Below are 22,149 nucleotides of genomic sequence, written 5' to 3'. Positions count from 1 at the left end.
CTGTTAGTTCGTCATCAAGGTAATAAAAGAGTGTGCTTTCCAAAAGGAAATCCTTCTTAAAATCTGATACCTGGCTGTGCCAGACTGACCCATGCAGTTCGGTTATCCCTCAAACACATTTCAGGAAGCAAGTCCCCGTGAGATTAGTTACGTACATTGATTTATCTAATCCAGTACTTTATAAAGATTAAATTTGTCAATTTCATCTGGCTAACTACTAACATTAGTCAAGTTTAAGGGCTAAAGAAAAGTAAAAATACTCTGCCAGCTGAAACTGTGATAGGGCTGTAATTAGGAAAATAACGATAAAGTGCAGTTTTAAATTATTTTAATTAAGATTAATTTTAGCTACTTTAGTATCATCTACCTAAAAAAAAAAAGGTATGTGGTGGTCCTAGCAGTGGGATTTTCATTAAATGGGTCATTCGGGGTTTTGAGTGCTAAACAAATTAGAAAAAGACTAAAGCTAGTCCAGGACTTTTGACTTCCTACTGCTGAGAAATCCCTTCAAAATCTGTCTGTCTTTGCTTCTATTCCAGAAGGTTGCTATTTCCTCTCTGTCCCCCTCTCTCTTCATGCCCCACTCTTTCCCTACCTCTCTTCCCTGTTTGCCCTCCTCTCATTCTCCCTCAGTCGCAACTCCCCCCTTTTATTTCTAAGCACAACTCATGCTGTTATTGATATGTATCAATAACGAATCTGGGATTGCAGTCAACAGAAGACACATGTATGATTCCTGGATTGTTACAGTGTTCATAATATTTGTATACTGTACTTGAATCATCATTAAGAAGTGTTCTTTCTGGACACATTGCGTTAGTCCTGTTTCTTCTTCCTTGCTCTCTTCTCCCTGCTTCTGCCAAGAAGTATGCAAGACATTAATGCTACAAATAATGGACTTAGGCCTGGAGTATTTGTTCAGATGTTTTTTCCTCTAAATTGTGTTGCTTTGGGGGATTCCTGGCATAACAATATCCAGCCTCAGTTCTGTAGCAGTTCCAATGGAAGGGTTGTTTGATACACCTTGCTATCAGAAGTTGTGTGCGTAGTCATTATTCCACTTAGGGATACTTAGCTTCTTCTCTGCATTTTAGTAATACAGAAAGTTGTTTATTGTGATTTTACATGATGAAGATACTTAACTGGTCACTCTCCTTTCCATTTTCCATACTTTTGTGGAGTTTTTTTTTTTACAGACACTGATACATGTACTGGTTATTTTTGTGCTAATCATGCAGCTTGTCTTTGGTGAAGGTTCCTTTGATGAGGAACATCAGTGATCACCCTGGGACTTGCTCCTCTGGACAGGAATATGAAAGTTAAGGTGCAAGCCTTACTGCATAATTGCATCTTGTCTGTGTTTCTTTGCAGTGTGTCAGGGAAAGGAATCCTCTCTGGCCACGCAGATGGAACCATAGTACGCTTCTTCTTTGATGATGAGGGCTCAGGTGAATCACAGGTATCAAAACTCCTTTTTCAGTGAGCAAAATTCCTGTTTGCACAGCCTAGTCACCAGCTCAACAGCTCTGGAAAGGAATCAGGCTGTGGAGAGAGGGCAGATCTGGGGAGGAGCTACAGTCTATGCTTGCTAGCACAGGTGTTACGGAGCATTGATGAAGGCAGACCAGTAACTAAATGCTTAATAAAGATGAGTGTGATGGTAAGAGAGGAAGTTATGAGAATAGTCTCTATGCTTTGAGCTGTGGTGAAGGGAATGCTATTCTCATTCAGATATTTTCTTTCCAGCTGAAGCAGTTTGAGCACGTATGCTCTCTACCATGATATGCTGAAACCACATATACACTCTACTATGTTAAGAGCCCATCTCAGTCTAGTTAATGGTACTGGTCTTCTTACTGGTATCAGGAATCTTCTCTCCTGGTTAAATGAATGGAATAGTTGATACATCTCTCAGTTCTGGTTTCTGTATACCTTCCTAGACTGGGTCAGGCAAAGTGACTCCCATGAACTGGACTTTACATAAGGGCCTCATACTGATGTTGTGATAGCTGAACACAGAGGCCATTTTGGGGCCAGAGCCATTCATGTTTTCAGGATGTTCTTTCTTTTCTATTGTAGGGTAAGTTGGTGATGCATCCCTGTCCTCCTTATGCCCTCGCCTGGGCTTCCAGTAGCATTGTGGCTGCAGGCTGTGATAAGAAGATTGTAGCTTATGGAAAAGAGGGCAACGTGATTCAAACCTTTGACTATACCCGGGACTCGTCAGAGAAGGAATTCACCACAGCAGCTGCCAGTCCTGGTGGCCAATCTGTTGTCATTGGCAGCTATGATAGGTATGGTTCTGATGGCAAAGTCTCCCCTTTATAGTGCTCTCTTCTTCAGACATACACAGTGCTTCCTGTCTCTGCTATCTCATCTGTTTTCACAGGTTAAGGGTTTTGAACTGGAGCCCACGCCGCAGTGCCTGGGAGGAAGGCAAACCCAAAGAAATATCTCACCTCTACACCATCACAGCTTTAGCATGGAAGAGGGATGGTTCACGCATCTGTGTGGTTTGTATCATCAGTCAGCAACCCTGAGCCCCTGAGGCACACACCAGAGACAGTCTCATGTGTCTCACGTGTCTCACATCACTCAAAGTGTGATGTGATACAGGGAGGGCTCATGAGAGTGGTCAGGTCATCACCTAGGTGTGAGCTGCAAAGCTGAGACCTTGTGCAAGGGGCACTGCTGCAGTCAGATGTACAGTGTGCAGTGTATGAAGCTGTAAAATATAATGAAATGGATGACTCTGCAATGGCTCATTGGCAGCAGCAGTCCTCCTTTTTCACAGCATTATAAGGTCAGCATAGCTTCCCTCTTATGCTCATGTTTATGTGCTATATTTCAGTTGAGAGTTGTCTTTCTTCTATTTTCAGCCACTGGGTCTTGATCTGTCTTTCTCTATTAAGCTAATTAATTATTTAAAGCTAATTAATTATTTACATTAATCTTTCTGCAAATTTTCTGTGTGAAGTTGAATAGCTCTTTAAAGCACTTACATGATTTTGGAAGGTTGCTACTTACAACTTTTCTTTAATAAGTTTTGCAGCTTTTTATGTTCAACAATCCTTGACATATTTTCAGACAGAATTAATTGAACATGTGAATGAATACTTGCAGACAAGGGGAAGGGGCCAATGGATAGGAGATTGGTGAAAAGAATGGGGATGTTATAAAGAAAAAGATAAAGGTGGAATGATTTTGCTGAAAGGGAGGAGAGATTGGACAGCTGGGACTGGGAGAAGTGGTAAACCGAAAGATAATGGGGAAGGTGAGGATAAAGGTGATTTTTAACCCTTCCTTTCCGTCTGCCATTTACATGCCAGTATTTCGTAAGCTTTGTTTCTCTTAGAATTTCTCAGTCATGATGTTCTCTCAAGAAAGTCAAGACAGAACTGGTCCTCAGGCATCTGGCCGCTTGAGCCATGTTCCCCAGAGCAGCCAGGACCTGTGGATTTCTGTCTCACCTTTGATCCTCTTCACGTAAGCAGAGTCTGGAATATCTCTCCTTAGCAGAATTCACTGACTGTGTACAATGTGTTTGTTTCCCCAGGGCACTCTGTGTGGAGGAGTTGAACAATTTGACTTCTGCCTTCGCAGAAGCATTTATAGAAATAAATTTGAAATGACATATGTGGGACCAAGCCAGGTAAGAGAATATCCAGTGAGGTCATGTCCCTTGATGAAAATGGGATGCTTGTTAAAACTAGACATGTTTGGAGTTCTGCAGCCACGGTTTGTTCATATCAACTTGTTGGAAAAGGCATAGGGTATATTCCAGGGACAGGGTCAAGGCTGGGTGGAAATCAGCTAGAAACAAAACCAATGGAGTTTATTTCCCAGCTTGTGAATTTGTGTGGGATACCTCACAAATCACCTGCCAAATGCAGGTTCCTTAAGTTGTTTAATTTCACCCAACTTCATTCAAAATCAGGTAGTAAGGATGACCTAGCAGTCTAGGCGCTCCTCTGTGGTGAGAGGAAAGAGGAGGACTCTCAGATGGTGGCTCCTCCTCAGGGGCCTGAATAGTCCTTCGGCTGGGCTAGAAACTTCTAAGTGGCAGAAGTGAGAATCTACAGTTGTCATCCCATAAAAAGGAATGGTAAAGTTTCTTTAAAAAGCAGAGTGAAATGATGTGAGGAGACTTCTAAATACTCAAGTATCATCTATTGTATAATCTTCTGTGGGGCAAGAAGTCTGTGTTCCTCCTCTGTGCATGGCCTCATTGCTTTTTCTGACTTTCTCTAGGTCATTGTGAAGAACCTTTCAACAGGAACTCGAGTTGTGTTGAAATCCCAGTATGGCTATGAGATTGATGAGGTGAAGATCTTGGGGAAAGACAGATATCTGGTGGCCCATACCTCAGACACATTACTGCTGGGTGACATCAGCTCCAACAAGCTCAGTGAGGTACTGGAAAATCTGTGGCATTTCTTGAGTGTCAAATGCTTAACTTTGTAAATCAAAGGATGTGTTTTCTGCTTGGAACAATACATCTATTTTCAAAGAATCATAGAATAATATAGAAGGGACCTTGGGAGGTCTCTTATCAAACTTGCTACCCAAAGGAAAGTCGATATTTAATTTGAATGTCATTGCTCAGATTCCAAAGTCTCTCTGTCCCCAGTTCCAATGCTTTTATGTCCTCATGAGGAAAGCTTTTTTGCTAAGTCTTGCTGTAATTGTTGTTTTAATTTATGACTGTTTCTCACCCTTTCATTGTGCATCTGCCAAAACAAAAGCCTGGCATCACCTTAGAGAGCTCTTAAGCCTTCCCTTCTCCAGGCTGAAGAAGCCAAAAAAAACCCCTGGAAACAAACAAACAAACCCAAAACCAAGCCAACCAAAAACCATCCATGACTTCAGTACCACAGCTTATGTGAATATCATTTCTGGTACCAAACAATTCATACAAAACTGTCCATACCCTGAGTCTCACAATGCACTGAGTGCTGAGCCTATGTGCCAAGCCTGGAGAAAATGGGCAGTTGGCTAGTACCTGATAAAAGTATTAAATAAGCTTCAGAATGTATTTGCTCTGTTCACACAGGCATTACATACTTTTAATCAGTCTAATGGTGTGCTAATCAGTGTAGCTGGGAGCAGGAGCTCCTGACTACAGACTTGAGTTGGAGGACACCGATACTTGGTAATCCATCTGAAAAACAAGCCAGACTAAATCTTCCAGGTTTCTCTACTTCATACTGCAGAGAGGAGTTTTTTCTTTCAGTTGCACAGATACACTCACTTCTTATAAAGAGTAAGGTTGAGGAGTCCATTTACCATCTTTCTGTCTCACTGGAGTTTGTTGAAGCAGTGACTTGGAGCTCTTGCTCAAGGAGGGACGAGAACAGTTGCAGCCTTGGCTTTCAGTTTTGTGCCTCTCTGACCACTTGCCTGTTGTCATCACAGTAACTATTGTATTATCCAGTGCTCTTCTCAAATCAGTTAGTGTCCCACTGGCAATATGCTGATCAGTCATTGCTAACATGATGCCAAAAAAGAATGGTTTCAGCTACATGAGGTGGGGAGATTCTGCCCCCACAAATGGTATAACTGATTCTGTGGAGATTAATTGAGGGAAAGGGGCTGTTGGGGGTGCTTTCATAATAAAGTTTGTCTGAGGAAGGTGGAGAAGTGCCTGTGAAAGGATAGGCTAGAGGGAGTACATTGGTCACATAAAGGTCTCTTGTCCAGAAGGCAATAAGATACTGCGTAAAGAGAACAGGAGTCTGAAGCAGAGGATAAAATAAGGAGTAGGAAGTGAGGAACTTACAAGCTGTGAATGACTGAACAGTGTTGACAGCTGAAGTGCTGGAACATGACTCCTTCTGCAGTGTAATTTTTGCTATCTGTTGTGGGAGTTGAGTGCAGGACAGTGGACCACAATGCCTGCAACCCTGCAGGAGCTGTCAGCCTGGCGTTTGCTCACTCCATGCCCTTGCTTTGTAGGTAGCCTGGCAAGGATCTGGAGGCAATGAGAAGTTCTCCTTCGACACTGAGAGCGTAAGTTGGATGGGAGAAGGTATTACTCATGAATGGTGAGTAAAGCTGTGTGTGCACCAGCAGAAAAAGTGTCATCTGCACTTCTGGAATACCCTGTTTCTCAGTGCTTTCCTGGACTTGCCCTCCCCATGCAAATCCTCATCTGCTTCCTCCACATACTTGCCTTTTCCACATGCCAGGTACAGAACAAGCTCAGTGTGTGGACTGTCAAGTTATATAAATCATAACCCTACAGGAGAGAGGAGCAATAAAAGAGCAACAGCCAGAGAGGATGTTAGAGGTACAGGATCATAGCTTAGCTCCTGCAGGACTGATAGGCCCACAACTAAAGTCCCTAACCCTGAGGAAAAGCTGTCAGTCACAGGAAGAAGCCAGGGACAATTCCTTACTCATCTTAGGGGTTTTGAGTTTAAACTTGTGTGCAGCAGAGTTCTTTTCTGCACACCTCACTGGTAGGTATATGTGCTTACATGGATGTTCTGTAAATGTGTATTCCCTTCTCACCTTCAGGTCTGCATGATCTTTAACACTGGCGAACTGACACTGGTGGAATATGGAAGCAATGACATCCTGGGGTCTGTCCGCACAGAATTCATGAGCCCTCATCTTATCAGGTAAGTGGTACATCTGCCTGTGTGGCCAGTTCAAGCATTTTGTGAGACTGACCTCAGATATATACACTTGGAAGTGTCCAACTCTGTAGAACAGAGCCCCCAGGCACTGGGACCTGAGTAATCTGCTTCCGACAGTGACCAATGGTGGGGTTTAATTACTCAGCTACACTTAATGGTTGTAAAGTTTTAGAAGGACAAGAGTCCATTTTCCTCTGACACATGCTTATTGAAGCCTGACTTGGCTGTTGCTGAAGAGGGACCGCTTGTGCATATAGAAGCATCTCTGCATCAAGCTGGTCTGTGTACAGCGTTATCACAGAATCAAGATGCCAGCAGGACCTCCTCTGTCCCCTTGAAATACCATACTCCATTTTCTGATTCAAGAGAAGGCAGGATCATGTATTGGTCAGAGGTGGAAGTAGCATAACTAATTTACTACTGGGGACCCTGGTTCCAGAGGGGCAGCTTCCAGAATGGAGCCATGAATCAGAAAGTTTTGTTCTCACTTGAGGAAGCTATAGGTATTGTGCAAGAGTCAGAGGTCAGAGAACTGCAGGAGGCCCCATGTGCTTGGGGAAACTGCAGGTAAATCTGGTAGGGACTATGTTATTCAGTCCTGTGAATTTAAAGAGTAATAAAGTTAACAGTCATCATTGCCTTCAAATAATAGTGTCCGTATCAATGAGAGACAGCAGAGAGGCGTGGAGGAGAACAAGCGACTGGCTTATCTGATAGACATCAAGACTATAGCAACAGGTGAATATAAACCTCCCTCCCCAGTATTTGTCAGCCTTCTTGATTCCTTTGCATTTTCTGTGCCAAGCAGCATATCCCTGCAGGTCTTCTTTGTATTCACTCTACCAAGCAGCAGATTCCTGGAGGCCCCCTTTGCATTACCTCTGCCTGGCTGCAGACAACTAAAGACCAGCCTGTCTTACTTTTGGCAGGTTGGCTGCCTGGTGTGGACACAGCTCTGGGGTGGCTGTGTGTGTCCTGGACCTGAGATTCTGTGCAGTTCAGTATGATGATGATATTGCTGCCTGCATTGCCTGTGATCTGTGCATGGTAACAGAAGGGTGGAAGGAATTACTGCTGTTGATAAGGCAACAAGATAAAATGTCACTGCAGTTTGTAGGGGGTTCTGCCCTTCTTAGGTCACAGGCATCTGATCCCCACAAGACAGCATTGAATATTCAGCACTTTGACACACATTAGGTACTTACACTGTTTCCTCTCTTTCCTTCCCAAGTGGACCTTGTTGGTGGCTACAACGCTGGCACCATCAGCCATGACAGCAAGATTGATTGGCTGGAGCTGAATGAAACAGGCCACAAACTGCTCTTCAGGGACAAGAAGATGAGGGTGAGGCAGGCGCAGCTGGGGGAGTGTGGCAATATGGCATGCCTGGGGAGAGCTAAAGACAGATAGATATGCCTGAATGGACGGATGGAGGTGAAAAACACATTTGAAGTACTCACGATTTTTTGACCACTTCTTTGAGAAAGATAGACCATATTCAGATTATATATATTGGCAGCATTTCATGTTTGTCTTGAGTCACAGCTAATCCTGAAGCTAGTTACTAGACATCTTGCTTCATCTCACCACACTTGAAAATGAAAATCATAGGCTCTTCTGCTGTGAGATGGAGACAAGTGAGTTAATCTCAGGATGTTGCACTTGAACATGTGCATATAAAAAAGCTGTTCTCTGAAGCAGCTTGGCTTATGTCTGTAAGATAAACTCTCTAATTCTCTAAAACAGCATAGTCACAACCAGATAGCTTGTTTGGTATGGTCCTTGGCTTGTGCTGATTCCCAGACCATGACTGAATGTTGTCTGAGAGAGTATTGGTATGTCCAGGACAAAACTATGCCCAGAATCACGGTAATGGTTTCACACTACAGATTACAATGTGTAGGTACTCACCTCACATCCTGGCAATGTTAGGTTTAATTGTACAGATACAGATGAAGAAGCTCACTGCAGCAGGCAAGATACACTTATCAAATGTATTACAGTTCCACTCAGTTCACTATCAAGTCTTCTTCACTGTTACAAATGTGAGGCTCCTTGACTGCTTGAGTTCATTTGCTCCTCTTGTTTCAAGAGCATCCTGAGAAAGAGAACGATGTTCTTGACAATGATGTAATTCACATCAGAATCTCTACACAGGTGTCCCAGATGCTGTGGCAGCCCCCAGCTACAGCACTGCAGCTCATCACAGGATGTTTTTAATTGCTCCAGAGTTCAGATTCCATTGGGAACTGTCAGTCTGCAGTAGAATATTAGCACTTTGGTTGTACCTCTTTCCTTAGTCCAAGGATGGGTGAAATATTATGATCATACATGCCTATATGTTAAAATCCCTGAGAACTTTCTCAGCCTTATCTCAGAAGGAACTCTTGAGTTCACACCTCACATTTCAGACAGGAACCCCAGGCTTCTTCAGTGAGCCGCTCGTCCTTTGTAATTTTTGGCAGCTTGACCCCTAAGATTGCATCCTAGGTTGTAGGGGATGCAAAGATATCTTCTTGCTTCGGAATAGATCTCCAATTAATTACCTGTCTGCTGTTACTGCTCACACACAGGCTGATTCATTGCTGTCAAGCTTACTAGCTAGCAGCTAGAGTGCTGAACTTTGTAGTGAAAGATTGCAGTGTATGTATCTGCCACCTCACAAACTCTTTACCACAAAGGAGCGTGCTGGAGGTAGTCCTTCTTGCACAAGCACTGTAGTTCTGGTTCTGGGTCATCACACAACAAGGACTCCTAGAAGTACTTTTGTGATTCCAACTGAAACAGATTTCTATTTGTAAGTGCCACAAAGCTGTATTTTCCTATCATGTGAGAAGAGAGAACTTTCTCAGCAATATTTCTTCTTATATTTATTTCTGCAGTCTTTTTCAGTTTATCTTTGGGTCCTTTAATTTATGGCATCATCAAGATTGCTGTAGCTTCTTCTGGCTCTTTAGGCTTCTCAAGAGGCAATAAAAGACAGCTTCTTCACTAAATATTGCCACCAGCCTAAATCAGACAGTAGCATGATTATCCTAAGCTATATCTGTACATGTTTCTCCAGCCAGTTTGGTATAGACTAAAATGGATTTTGTAGTTCTTTTTTGACTGGTAAGTCATAAGACTAGCACAAGTCTTTCCTCTTTTCTCACCTTTGCTAGATGGAGGACCATTATGACAAGCAGCAGAGACAGTCTAGGATTTTTAAGTTACAAGACATTACACATCTTTGTTATGGCATGTGTCAAGTTACACCTTCCAAATTGTCAGTTTTGTTTCAGGGCAATGTATTCTACAAACACCCTCTCACGTTATTGGCAGCAGTTCTTGCAATAGTACTCTACCTAGGATGCACAGTTCAGCCTAGAATTGCTGAGAAAGACCATTCTTGGTCTCCCTCTTAGTTTGCATGCAGGACTTAAGAGACCATTCTTCTGTTCCAGCTCTGCAACTGAGAGGGAACTGAAGCAGCACAATTCTGGTTTACGTATGTACATGCCTAGCAGTAAGGAAGGCAGGATCTGAGCATGCTGCTTAAAATACTGCAAGGGTTAAAAAAGGACATAAGTCTTGCATAGTAATGTGTGTAAATAACAGTGTGGGAGTTCGGGCTACATGTGTCGGAATAATTATGATACCTAGTGGGTAATATGTTTAGAGATGCTTGCTCAGATGTTCCTATGATGTTCATGTGAGCTAGCAGTTGAGATATGAGCCCAGCTGATCCTTTTTCTCCTCTTTTCCCTCTCTAGTTGCATCTCTATGACATTGAAAGCAGCACCAAGACAACCATTTTGAACTATTGCTCCTATGTGCAGTGGGTCCCCGGCAGTGATGTGGTGGTGGCTCAGAACAGAAACAGCCTCTGCATTTGGTATAACATTGATGCTCCAGAGCGAGTCACCATGTTTCCTCTGAAGGTAAAACCCTGGAGACTTGGATTACCTCCAGCAGTTTCTGTTACTTCTTGCTCACGTGTGTGGGAATAGTCAGGGTGGTATTGCAGAAAGGAGACAAGGAGGCTGAAGGGAACTGCGCATTTCCTCTTCTTATGAGCTCATCTGTCAACTTTGTGACAGGCACTTCTGGCAGAAAAAGGAGATAGTTAATATAGCAAGGAGCTGCTCAGTGTGAGCTCATTCAGCAGAACTTGAAACATTGTAGTGCTGTCCTCACATCCCTGCTACCCTGCATACTTTAGGAGGACATGGGAATGTTGATAGCTGGCTCTTTTTCCAGGGGGATATTGTAAACTTGGAACGGCATAATGGAAAGACTGAAGTGATAGTATCTGAAGGGGTGAACACTGTGTCCTACACCCTGGATGAAGGCCTCATAGAGTTTGGAACTGCCATTGATGATGGGGATTATCACAGGTAAGTGCTAAATAGACCACACGGTGATGGCAGGTAGCCCACTTCACATAACAAACATCTAAAAGTCAGCAATCCATGAATTACAGCAGCACAGCTTTCCATACAGAGTTCAAATTCAGACTCTGAGCATGATGTTGGTGCCAAGTCTGGTTATAATGTGAGCAGAGTCCTTCAGGAGTTCTGCTTTTTCATCCTCGCAGCTCTGTGGTTTCATTCTCAGTGGCACAAGGAACTGTGGTCCCAGTGACACTGACAAAAACTCACTGAAGGCAGTTTTCACTTAACTGCAGAGTAAGTGTGTCTTTCATAGCAGCCAGATGTGAAGTGGTACTCAGATGCTTTTACTGCTGCCCCTCCAGGGATGGTGCATGGAAACATTCAGGAGTTGTGCAGAGTAAAAACTGCTTGAAGCAGTCATGGTAGACACCTGGGCACTGCTGGCATTGTTATAGGGCTTTAAAATTGACCAGCAAATAAAATTCACATATTCATAGAACTTGAGAAACTTCTTTGCACCAGGGACTTGCTTCAGACACAACACTTTGGACTTGCCCCACACTGCCTGTAGCAGAGCGTATGCCTCTAAGTAGCCCAGGCAGGGATGACCTAGATCTCTGAATTTTTCCCTGATATGTCAGGCCCTGTGTTAAACAATCCTTTTCAGAACTTTCAGAACAGTTTTCAGAACTGGTCACACCCAACTTGCTTTGTTTTCAGTGTAACTCTTGTTAGGAAGCTCCTGTCTCAACCTAGGACTTTCTCCAGAGAGCTCTTCTGTTACTGAAAGTCTGCAAATCTCTCTGTCTCAAGGGCTACAGCATTTTTGGAGACACTGGAAATGTCTGCAGAGGCTGAGGCCATGTGGAAGACTCTAAGCAGACTGGCTTTGGAAGCTAGACAGCTGCACATTGCAAAGAGGTACAAAAAGAAGCTATAACATCGTTAAGGCTTAAACACTCTCTTTGCTGAATCTCTCAGAGAAACCATTGTCCTGGAATATTCACTGCACTGGAGAATTAAGTGTTCTACTTTCAGGCAAGGACTTTGCCCTTTCATCCTAGACAGCAATGCTAGAACTGGGGTCAGGAAGACATCACTCTGTAGCATAAATTTTTGCTCATGGCAACCCAAAGCAGTATATAGCGAGGCTTCAGGGACCTGGCAGACATGGACAAGCTCAGTGCATCTCTGAAGCTTGGGGAAGTGAAGCAGGAGCCCTTGTCATGTATGTGGCTTCTCCCATGGAGCAGGGCTAGAGGGCACATCTTGGCAAAATCCTCTTGAAGCAGGGCTACCCCACCTGTCCAACTTGCAGAGCTGGGTCTGCTGCCCAGGTTCTGATTTTCTTCTCTGGGACCAAAAGTGGGCAACAAAGCCCACTTACTGACTAACTGCTTTGGTCTTTCCAGGTGCTTTGCAGCTCTGGGCAACATGGCAAAGGCTCAGTTTCTGCATGAAACCAGTATCATTGCTGACCAGGCAGCTCAAGAGCATGTAAGTCAAACCTTTTCTGCTGTGCGGGGCAACTGCTTTCCTTTTCCTTGCATACACAATTGTCTTCTGTGTCCATGCTCATCAGCATCCTGCTACAGACCAGTACTTGGGTGTGTAGAAACTGTTTACATCATTCTTCATCCGTACCTGCCAGGTCCCTCTTCTGGCTAGTCATTCCATACTGCTCCTCTCTTGTCACTTCTGGGATTCTCAACTGTCTTCTTTTGTTTCTGTAATGACACAGACCCCACTTGCAATCACCTCCCTTATATCATTCCAGAGCCCGTTCTTTCACTCAGCAAACTGAGTAAGCTAACTAATGTTATCTGCAGGGTGGGGATGGTACAGACCATTATCTGGTGCGAGCCCGATTGGCCATGCTAGACAAGAACTACAAGCTGGCAGAGATGATCTTCCTGGAGCAAGTGAGTAAAAGACACAAGGAGCAGAAAAGGCATCATTTATTTCTGGGCAGGGAGATTTGTGCCCTGGTGTGAAAGAGAAAAGGAAGAGATTGTTTATTCCTGGGAGAAGAGGGTTTTTCCTTGAAACAAAAGGAGGTATCTCTTGTTCCAAGGTGTAGGATTGCCCTGAGGTGCATGAAAAGGGTGAGGGAGGATGTATATGCTTGTAAAGGAGATGGTACACATTTTTAAGTGTTCTCTGCATACCTGACCCTGACCTCTATGAGAGCTCAATAGCAATGTGCCTGCTAAATAGAGCCTCCAAGTTGACACTTTACTCTCTGACACAGAATGCCACAGAGGAGGCCATGGATATGTACCAGGAGCTGCACATGTGGGATGAATGCATTGTGGTTGCTGAGGCCAAGGTATGGAATATAGCTGAACTTAAGTCTTCTGGTTGGGAGTGCATTCGAGGTCTGAGTTCTTTCTACCTGCCCTATCAGGGCCTCACTTCTGCTTGGAGAGGCTCCAAGCAGAAGGGAAGGTTGCACTGATGTAAGTATGGACCTCAGTGAATAGTGAGGAAGAAAAGCTACTGAAATTGGTTTAGGAGTGTCTGGGGCTTTGAAAAAGAAAGGTGATGCAGAAAGGTGAATAAGCCACAGGGCTGTCATTGTGGTTTATGCTAACTGGGCAGCAAGAGATCTGGTGCCATCAGCTAGCTGTTCAGAGCCTGCAGGGTGAGCAAGACGCCTTGCCCACGTCAACCAATGCTGCATTTCTCAACAGGGACACCCGATGCTGGATAAGCTGCGTCGGGATTACTACCAGTGGCTGCTGGATACCCAGCAGGAAGAGAAGGCTGGGGAGGTCCAAGAGGGACAGGGAGACTACCTGGCAGCCATCAGCTTATACCTGCGGGCAGGGCTGCCAGCCAAAGCAGCACGGCTGGCCATGAGCAGGGATGAGCTCCTGACCAATGGGGATATCATCAATAGGGTCTCCATGGCACTGATCAGAGGGGAACTGTATGAACAGGTGAGTGGTCCACCCCACTAGGCTTTCTTCATAGTGGTATCAAAGCTCTTACCCTGTTCTCTGCATCTGTGAGAGTAGTGGAGGTAATTCTGCGTTGATAATTGTGAGGAAATCCTAACTGCATCCATTAGATATATATATGGGTGAGGTCTAGAACTAGTTGGGAAGAAGATCACAACTCATTGGCAGCGTCAGCTGAGTTCAGTAATAGTCAGGGAGGCCCTTGGGAAAAATGGAATAGTCTAAATGGAAAAGCTAAGGAAGAAGAACAGAGAGGATTATGAGACAGTCTGACCCTGAATATCACAGAGAATAGAAGCAATTATTCTCTGTGTCTGATAACACAAAAAATGGGTAACCATTTTTTAATCTGTCACATTATGTGACATTTAAAACAGAAGGATGTTTTTCACACAGCACATAGTCATGTTAATGTAAGAAAGCAGTGCTGAGTCTGACCAATATACAGGTTGGTATCCTGGCTAAGACAGGCCTCTTGCAGATGTTTAAGAAAGAAAAACGAAGAATAGGGCAGGCAGACATAGGGTGATGCTTCCCCTAGCGTACTTTTGTGGCTTCCATCAGTTTGCAGACTACAGTGTACCTGAACAAGTTTGGGGTTACGTGTAACAGCTTTTGATAAATTTTACTTTTGTGAGCTTGTTAAATTACTGTTTGAACCATCTGTACTTTTTGTACGGTGTTGTCTATGAGTTACCCAGTTCAGTTATGTGTTGTGTGAAAAAAACCCAAACAAAACAGTTCTTTTTGCTGACCTATTTTATGTGCCCTGCTTAAACTACATTTCTCCAGTCTCATTTTACCTTGGGGATTTTGTGACCATTTCATTCGACCAAAGAGAATTTTGTGCTTTTCCAAACTTGTTACCTTTTCTTAAGCCTTCAGCTGAAAGAACAACTGTGGAACAAAATGCTGCCACATGGAGGTAGGATCTGTCAAAAGCCATGAAATATGGTGATGTGAGGGCATCATGACACAAACTCAGGAAGCTTCTACAATGCAGATTGTCAGAGATGGATAGATACAATTGAGGAAAGGCTGGTGTACACTAGCTCTGTTCTTACAGTCTTTCTCTAGACATGTGCTTTCACCACCATTCAAATACTGAGGAGAATGAATCTTTGGTCTGCCAGAATGGCCTTTCTTGTATTATATTCTAAGTTCTACAAGCTTTGAGCTTCATCTCACCCTGTTGGCCACCACCCTTTCCTACAGGGTAAAAACTGCTGGAAGAGACTGAGCTTTCCCCTTCACTACTCATGCCGACAGGTAGTACAATCATCTGCTCCTAGTGGAGCTCCTAGGGGCCATCGTCATAGAGAGGCTGTTGCTGCACCAGCCCCTGTGCAGAGAAGGGAGGTTGTCTCAAAAACTCTTATCTTGTTAGAAGATGGTGCCCCAGAAAAACACTTTGGGTATTTTGATCAGCAGAGAGGACAGTATTCTCAGCACATACGGTCTTTCCTATAAGTTCCCTTTACCATCATGTTCTTGGTTAGTAGGAAAGGCATAGCTAATGGAGAGGTCTGTATGGCAGGACTGACAAACTCTGTACATGGGACTGGCAGGGTACATGATGGTGTGGGGAGATAGTGGTTCTGGAAACTGTCAGCTTGTATTTGTCATTAGGCTGGAGACCTGCTCGAGAAGGTTGGGAACTCACGGAGGGCTCTGGAGTGCTATTGCAAGGGCAGTGCTTTCCTGAAAGGTACTGTGCTAAATATGTCCCTCCTGCCATCCATCCCCAGCAGGAGCCTAGGTACTCTGCCCTGGTCAACATAAACTATTGCCCTGGAGCCCAGAGATGCCTAGATTCTCTGAAGTTTCCATATATCATTTTATTCAATGTATGTATTTTTACATAGTTGTACCTGCACGCACAGTCCCAGAACAGCATCCTGTTCCCAAGGCCTAGATCATGCTGACAGCACCAGTATGGATCTGTTCCAGTTTTCCACAGGGTCCAGATTGCTGAGTAGCCTGTTGGAGCTGGAGTGCATTAGACAATCACCGATCCCCTCCCACTGTGCCACATCCAAGCCCCATGTTTGCCTCACAGCTCTGCTTCCTTGCTGGATTCAGCACCACAGCTCTCATGTCCCCTTACAGCAGTGGAGCTGGCTCGCCTGGCATTTCCTGGAGAAGTTGTGAAGCTGGAGGAGGCGTGGGGAGACCATCTGGTGCAGCAGAAACAGCTGGATGCTGCTATTAACCATTATATTGAAGCCAGGTGGGGGCAGGTGATGGATGTATAACCAGAAGCATGTTATGAATTTGATAGGATCTGCCTAAATCAGCAGAAGCCCCCTCAACCCCGCTTTGCCAATGCCCCTGGTGCTTATGTGCAGTCTCTGCTGGCCCTTATGGCACTATGGATGCCTTCCTGCATCTCTCCCAAGGTCTTTCAGCCCTGATTACTCTTCCCTGATGTTCTAGTTATTCATTCTTTCCCCTTAGTTTTGCCAGTTACTCAGATCCTTTTTGCTGCTCTAATCCAGGGAGAAGAATTAAGCAGCAGACCACTTTGGTCTCCTTGTCTTAACACAGCTGGAGGAGATGGCTGCTAGCTGGCTGTAAAGAGTTATGGTTTTAATGCTAGGTGCTCGATTAAGGCCATTGAAGCAGCCTTGGGAGCCAGGCAGTGGAAGAAGGCCATCTACATTTTGGACTTGCAGGACAAACAGACAGCAGCCAAATATTACCCCAGAATTGCCCAGCACTATGCAGCTTTACAGGAGTATCAGGTGAGGCAACAGACCACAGTCGTTGATGCTGTCTGTGTCACTTAGGACTGCTGAGTATGATCATTTCCCTGCAGGTTGCAGAGGAGCTGTACATCAAAGGAGACCAGACCAAGGATGCCATTGACATGTACACACAGGCTGGGCTCTGGGAACAGGCTCACAAGGTAAAGTCAGAAGTCAAAGCTTCTGGTAACCTCCCCCCACTTGATGAAATGCCTTTCTTTGGGAGGTAGTGGTGCCTTGTGCACCACCACCTCATCAACAAGCACTCTTCCCAAAGGATGAATGTGGGGCCGTTCAGTAGTCACTAAGAAATCAGTTCTTGGTATTCACGTCCTGCATGTGTGTTCTTTACTTCAGCAGCCTCATGTGCATGTATCTGTGACACCAAAAGCCCTCTCCAAGGGGGTCAGTCTTGTGTGGTTTGCTCACAGTGACGAATGACTACCCATTCTCTGCAGAGCATACAGCATTTATACCTGTTTGTAATGGGAAGGAAACTGGTTTTCCTCTTCTTCTTTACCACCATGTATGAAGAAATTGCTGTGAAATGTGCTGTAGTTTCTCCCATGTGTGTTACTTTTGGCAGCTGGCAGTCAAGTGTATGAGTCAGGAAGATGTGTCTGTGCTCTATATAACCCAGGCCCAGGAGATGGAGAAGCAGGGCAAGTACAAAGAAGCAGAGAGGTGAGCATCTTCCTTGGTACTAGTCCAAGACTGAGCCCTGCAAAAATGGCTGTAGTGGGTAGAGTACTCCTGGCAGGAGTAGAGTTTGGAACTGGGGTTTGGAAAGGTCAGAGGTACTTTCTCTGCATGTGAAGACCTAGAGTTGGTATTTCACAGTTCAAAGGAAGAGAAGTCACTGACTGTTAATGTATCTTTGTGCACCAGGACAGAAAGGAGGTTCGGGTGAGGTGCAGCTGTCTCATGGAGCAGAATAAACATGGCAAGGCTTTTTCCCACTGCAGAGTGCTGCATCTGATATGTCATGGTCAGCTGAGGATAAGATATGAAAAGTTTAGTGTTTCCCATCCAGGTTCCCATCCAACTAATGTTGTCGTTTCTAGATTAATAACAACACAATGAGGTTAGTAGGTACAGTGACAAACACAGGTGTATATCTGATGCCATGGTACCTGATCTCAAGGATGCCCATACATGAAAGGGAGCCGGTGAGATCACATTGGGTTTAATCTTTTGGATGGCCGAAAGTCAGCTGAGCTGACATTGCATGTTACCATCCCAGCAGGACTGACAGCCTCATACTGGAGGCCAAGATGAGAACAGGTCACAGAAGACCAGAGGTTCCCTCCAAGTTAGAACTCAGGGGGACGAGTACAAACAGAGGGAATAACTTTGCCCTATTACAGCCGATGGTGGCAAACGGAAGGGTTCTATCTAAGCAATGTTAAGCCTTGTAGCCCACAACAGTCATGCAGCACACCAGTCATGCCTCTTAGCAGTGTGCCCAGGACCTGACTCCAGCTGCACAGGATCCAGAAACTGCAGAGAGTGGTCATGTCCTTGCTGAGCTATGGAATATGTTTGTGTTCACAGGCTGTATATCACTGTGAATGAACCTGATTTGGCCATTGCCATGTACAAGAATTGTAAGATGTATCATGAGATGGTTTGCCTAGTAGCCAAGTACCACAAGAACTTACTCAGTGACACCCACTTGCACCTGGGCAAGGTGAGTGCATCTCATGGTAAGGGATCAACTAGGCCAAGCAGGGACAAAAGTGTCCCTAACTCATTGTCTCTAATTGCAGGAGTTGGAGGCAGAGGGACGCTTGCAGGAGGCTGAGTACCACTATCTAGAAGCTAAGGACTGGAAGGCCACAGTAAACATGTACAGAGCAAATGACATGTGGGAAGAAGCTTACAGGGTAACAATCATTTCACACCTATCCCACTGTGCAGGGATCAGGCTTTGACTGCAGGATCCTAGTAGGAACTGCTCTGCCTCTATTCGCTGCAAAATTTGAAGACTTGGCATACACTACCTAGCCTCAGCAAGTGGCACAGCACTGGAGGCCCTTGTGCCTGCTGCTCTGCAGCATTGCACCCCAAAAGCAGGGCTTGACCCCTAGCAGCTCTGCAGGACTGCCTTCCTCCAGTTGCTGCTCTGCTCCTAACCACTGCACCATGTTGCACCTCAGAGGTATTGTTCTGCCCATAGCCCCGGCTCAAACACTGCTCCCCTTCAGTGTGGACACAGATTTCCAGGGGTCACTTCTGCTGACCTAACAGTAGTGTGGGCTGTGCTGAGGAAGCAGTAGTGTCTTTTCTACTCTGCCATATAAGCCATTGTCTCACTCTCCCATGTTCAGTGGTGGCTACAGGAGAGAACAGGTGTTTTTGGTGCTCCTCATGATGAGAGGCATCATGTAAGAGGGGAGTCCTGGCTTGCCCCACTGAAGATAAAATGGATGCATTAAGCTCTTCTGCTGTCTTTGCTTTGAACAGGTGGCCAAGGCATATGGGGGAGCAAACTCCTATAAGCAAGTGGCCTATATGTGGGCAAAGAGCCTGGGTGGAGAGGCAGCTGTGAAACTCCTCAGTAAATTCGGACTTCTGGAGATGGCCATTGATTATGCAGTAAACAGTGGGTAAGCAGGTCCATCAGCCCAGCACCTCCCTCCCATCCGCCTGACCTGAGAAAAAGGGGTGGTGCAAGATAACTGTATGCACCTGATAGCTGCAGGTCCAGGATACAGCATGTCTTTCCACCCCAGCCGTACTTCACACAGATGTTCCCTTTCCTTGACACATCCCACTCTCTGTCCACCTGTTAGTCTCTCAAGTGTCAAGTCAGAGCTGGGCAGGCAAAAGCAGTTTATTTACCCTTTAACCTCAGCAGGGGGTCCTTGAGAGAGCTGCTGCACGCAGGAGGAGGTTTTCCTCATGTCACTGTACTCAAGTAACTGCTAGCCAGAAGAGTTGTCTCCCCACTCTGCACCTGGCCAGCCATCCAACTGCACTGCCATTCACTGCTGCTCTTCCCCAGCTCTCCCACACTGCTAGGCTCTGGGGGAGTCTTTTGACCCTCGCTTAGATTTGAACCAAAGGTCTCTGTCATGAATAGCAAGTGTGAAGGAGCTGGATTTCCTTAGTGGGGGCTCTAAAAGCTCCTATTCTCTAGAGGAATGAGCACTGCCTATTCATTTGGGACCATTTGCATTCCTCTCTCTCCTCTCCCACCATCTTGTGCTCTACTTGATGTCTTGCTGTTGTTTTGCTGTTGATGAAGGTAAGCACTCATAGCACATAGCCCTGCTCTCATCCCATTTTCTCTTTCATTGCAGGGTCTTTGAATTTGCTTTTGAACTTGCCCGCCTCTCCATGAAGCAGAAGATGCCTGAAATCCACTTAAAATATGCCATGTTCCTAGAAGATGAGGTAATTTTATCCTCTGGAATAGGTGGAGGTTCTGTGGTCACTCTGGTAATTGAACAGTTGTCCTTAAGGGCTGCTGCAGCAGGCACTTTTATGGCTGCAGTCACTGCTTACCCAAAAGGCTCCACAATTACAGCCCCCCCAGCTTCCACACATATCTTTGTTTCATAAATCCTCTCTGCTGCATGGTGAGTAGAGGGGGTCATGCAATGGTATCAGGTCAGAAGGGTATGCAAATAAATTCATTCCTCTCTCCTAGGGCAAATTTGAAGAGGCTGAAACAGAATTTATTAAAGCTGGTAAACCCAAGGAGGCAGTGCTGATGTATGTATCGTTCCCCATCCTGGCCTGCTGCGTCTCCTCTCACTGTGTGATACCAGCCTGATTGCTTCTCTAGCATTTGGGTGCTCCTTGCCATCTGTCTTGTTCCATCTTATGTTGATTCCCCTAGGTTTGTGCATAACCAGAACTGGGATGCTGCACAGCGTGTGGCTGAGGCTTATGACCCAGACAGTGTGGCTGATGTGCTTGTAGGACAGGCACGTTTTGCTTTTGAGCAGGGAGAGTTCCAGAAAGCAGAGGCCTTCCTCCTGCGAGCCCAGAGACCTGAGCTGGCTGTAAAGTACTACAAGGTGAGCACAGTCTGTAGCAACATTATTGCCTTCCTCATTGGACAAGAACCCAATCTGGATGGAGGAGTGAAATCCATCTCCCACCTCTCCCTGCCAGCTTAGTAGCCAAAGAGAAACCATTTCAGTGGTTCCTAGTAGAACTTAATTCTGACCTATTCCTAGAAGGTAGAGATTTCACAACACAACTTAGCTCTGGGAGGAAGTATCCTGCCAGAATATGGATGGCCCTCAGAGGTAGCACAAGTATGTGCACTTGAAGACTTAAGTGCCTATTCCACAGAGGTAGCTAGGATGGATGAACACTTTCCTCTGAGGTAGCTTGGGTGAATGGATAGGCATAGGTGTCATTTTGGGGGAGAAAAGGATTGGGTTGTGCTGCTGTGGTTGTTTCTTCCAGTGGGACCTCTGTAAGATGATACGAGAGGCTAGGTGTGTTACACGATGCCAGGAGTGGGGGATCCTGGTGAACTGGTGAAAATTTCTCCTTCCCATTGTGCTTATGCAGGAGGCTGGCATGTGGAGCAAGGCCCTGAGGATCTGCAAGGAATATGTGCCTAGTCTGCTAGAAGAGTTACAGGAAGAGTGCAGCAGGGAGGCTGTCAAGAAGGGCTCCAAGTAAGGAATGCTGTGGTCAGGCTACAGGGAACAGGGAGCTTTTTCACTAGGCCTTACGGACATAGCCTAATGGGATCCCTGACACCCCTTTGTTTCCTTCTTGGGGACCCACTTCTTGTTGCATAAGTTTCCTAACATCTCTCCTCCCTGCTCTGGGAGACTCCAGGCTTACTCTTGCCATCCAAGGTTTTCCTTGGATGTCTTCCTACCACTTACAGATCTCCAAGGTCTTCTGTACTGCAAATGCATCTCTCCAAGGTCCTTAGTCAAGTCTCTAGTCTACCTTGGCTCTGTACATTCCTTGTCACATGCTCAGCTCCCACTGAGGTCCCTGGCTTACCTCTGCTGTGCACCTTCATGCCCATGCCCTGCACACTGTGTACAGGATCTCTGTGGCAGCATCCCAGTCTTTCTCACAGTCTGCATTCCTCCCTACAGTGGAACAGAAGGGCTGCTGGATCAGGCACGGGAGTGGGAGCAGGCTGGGGAGCATGCCAGGGCAGTGGACTGCTATCTGAAGGTGCGGGATCCCAGCAACAGTGCCCTGATGGAAAAGTGCTTGCTGAAGGTAGTTAGAAGCTATGGTTCCCTTCATCTCCTCTGTTGTCTCCTACAACCTATAGTGCATCCCAGAGATAAATCAGTCACTGCAGGGCACAAGAGAGGATCTGCAGGCTCCAGTGACTGCAGGGTCTGAAATCCTTTATGGCCATTCTCTTGCGTTATTAACGACTGTGTGCTTATCCTTCACTGCACTGACGTCCTTGCTCTGGCACCACTTC

The 22,149-nt window shown here is 45.5% G+C and overlaps 1 protein-coding gene across 1 annotated transcript in view; it reads left to right on the top strand.

Annotated features, from left to right (window-relative positions):
* Positions 1–22,149, top strand: part of IFT172 (intraflagellar transport 172) — a 34,384-nt gene that overhangs the window by 4,397 nt on the left and 7,838 nt on the right. Inside the window, exons 7-35 of the mRNA XM_065682090.1 lie at positions 1,372–1,459; positions 2,080–2,294; positions 2,390–2,513; positions 3,557–3,652; positions 4,252–4,413; positions 5,956–6,009; positions 6,520–6,623; positions 7,294–7,379; positions 7,873–7,985; positions 10,394–10,561; positions 10,881–11,017; positions 11,828–11,935; positions 12,427–12,511; positions 12,844–12,936; positions 13,266–13,343; positions 13,708–13,956; positions 15,607–15,685; positions 16,087–16,207; positions 16,577–16,721; positions 16,796–16,885; positions 17,311–17,408; positions 18,279–18,414; positions 18,494–18,610; positions 19,191–19,333; positions 20,030–20,123; positions 20,380–20,444; positions 20,572–20,752; positions 21,258–21,367; positions 21,806–21,935. Of these exons, the coding sequence (XP_065538162.1) occupies positions 1,372–1,459; positions 2,080–2,294; positions 2,390–2,513; positions 3,557–3,652; positions 4,252–4,413; positions 5,956–6,009; positions 6,520–6,623; positions 7,294–7,379; positions 7,873–7,985; positions 10,394–10,561; positions 10,881–11,017; positions 11,828–11,935; positions 12,427–12,511; positions 12,844–12,936; positions 13,266–13,343; positions 13,708–13,956; positions 15,607–15,685; positions 16,087–16,207; positions 16,577–16,721; positions 16,796–16,885; positions 17,311–17,408; positions 18,279–18,414; positions 18,494–18,610; positions 19,191–19,333; positions 20,030–20,123; positions 20,380–20,444; positions 20,572–20,752; positions 21,258–21,367; positions 21,806–21,935 (3,469 nt within the window). The remainder of the gene's footprint in view (positions 1–1,371; positions 1,460–2,079; positions 2,295–2,389; positions 2,514–3,556; positions 3,653–4,251; positions 4,414–5,955; positions 6,010–6,519; positions 6,624–7,293; positions 7,380–7,872; positions 7,986–10,393; positions 10,562–10,880; positions 11,018–11,827; positions 11,936–12,426; positions 12,512–12,843; positions 12,937–13,265; positions 13,344–13,707; positions 13,957–15,606; positions 15,686–16,086; positions 16,208–16,576; positions 16,722–16,795; positions 16,886–17,310; positions 17,409–18,278; positions 18,415–18,493; positions 18,611–19,190; positions 19,334–20,029; positions 20,124–20,379; positions 20,445–20,571; positions 20,753–21,257; positions 21,368–21,805; positions 21,936–22,149) is intronic.

The sequence above is a fragment of the Lathamus discolor genome, chromosome 5 (assembly GCF_037157495.1).
Source record: "Lathamus discolor isolate bLatDis1 chromosome 5, bLatDis1.hap1, whole genome shotgun sequence".
Lineage (NCBI taxonomy): Eukaryota > Metazoa > Chordata > Aves > Psittaciformes > Psittacidae > Lathamus > Lathamus discolor.
Note: the sequence above shows the minus strand (reverse complement) of the source record. Positions and strands in the feature narration are given on the sequence as shown.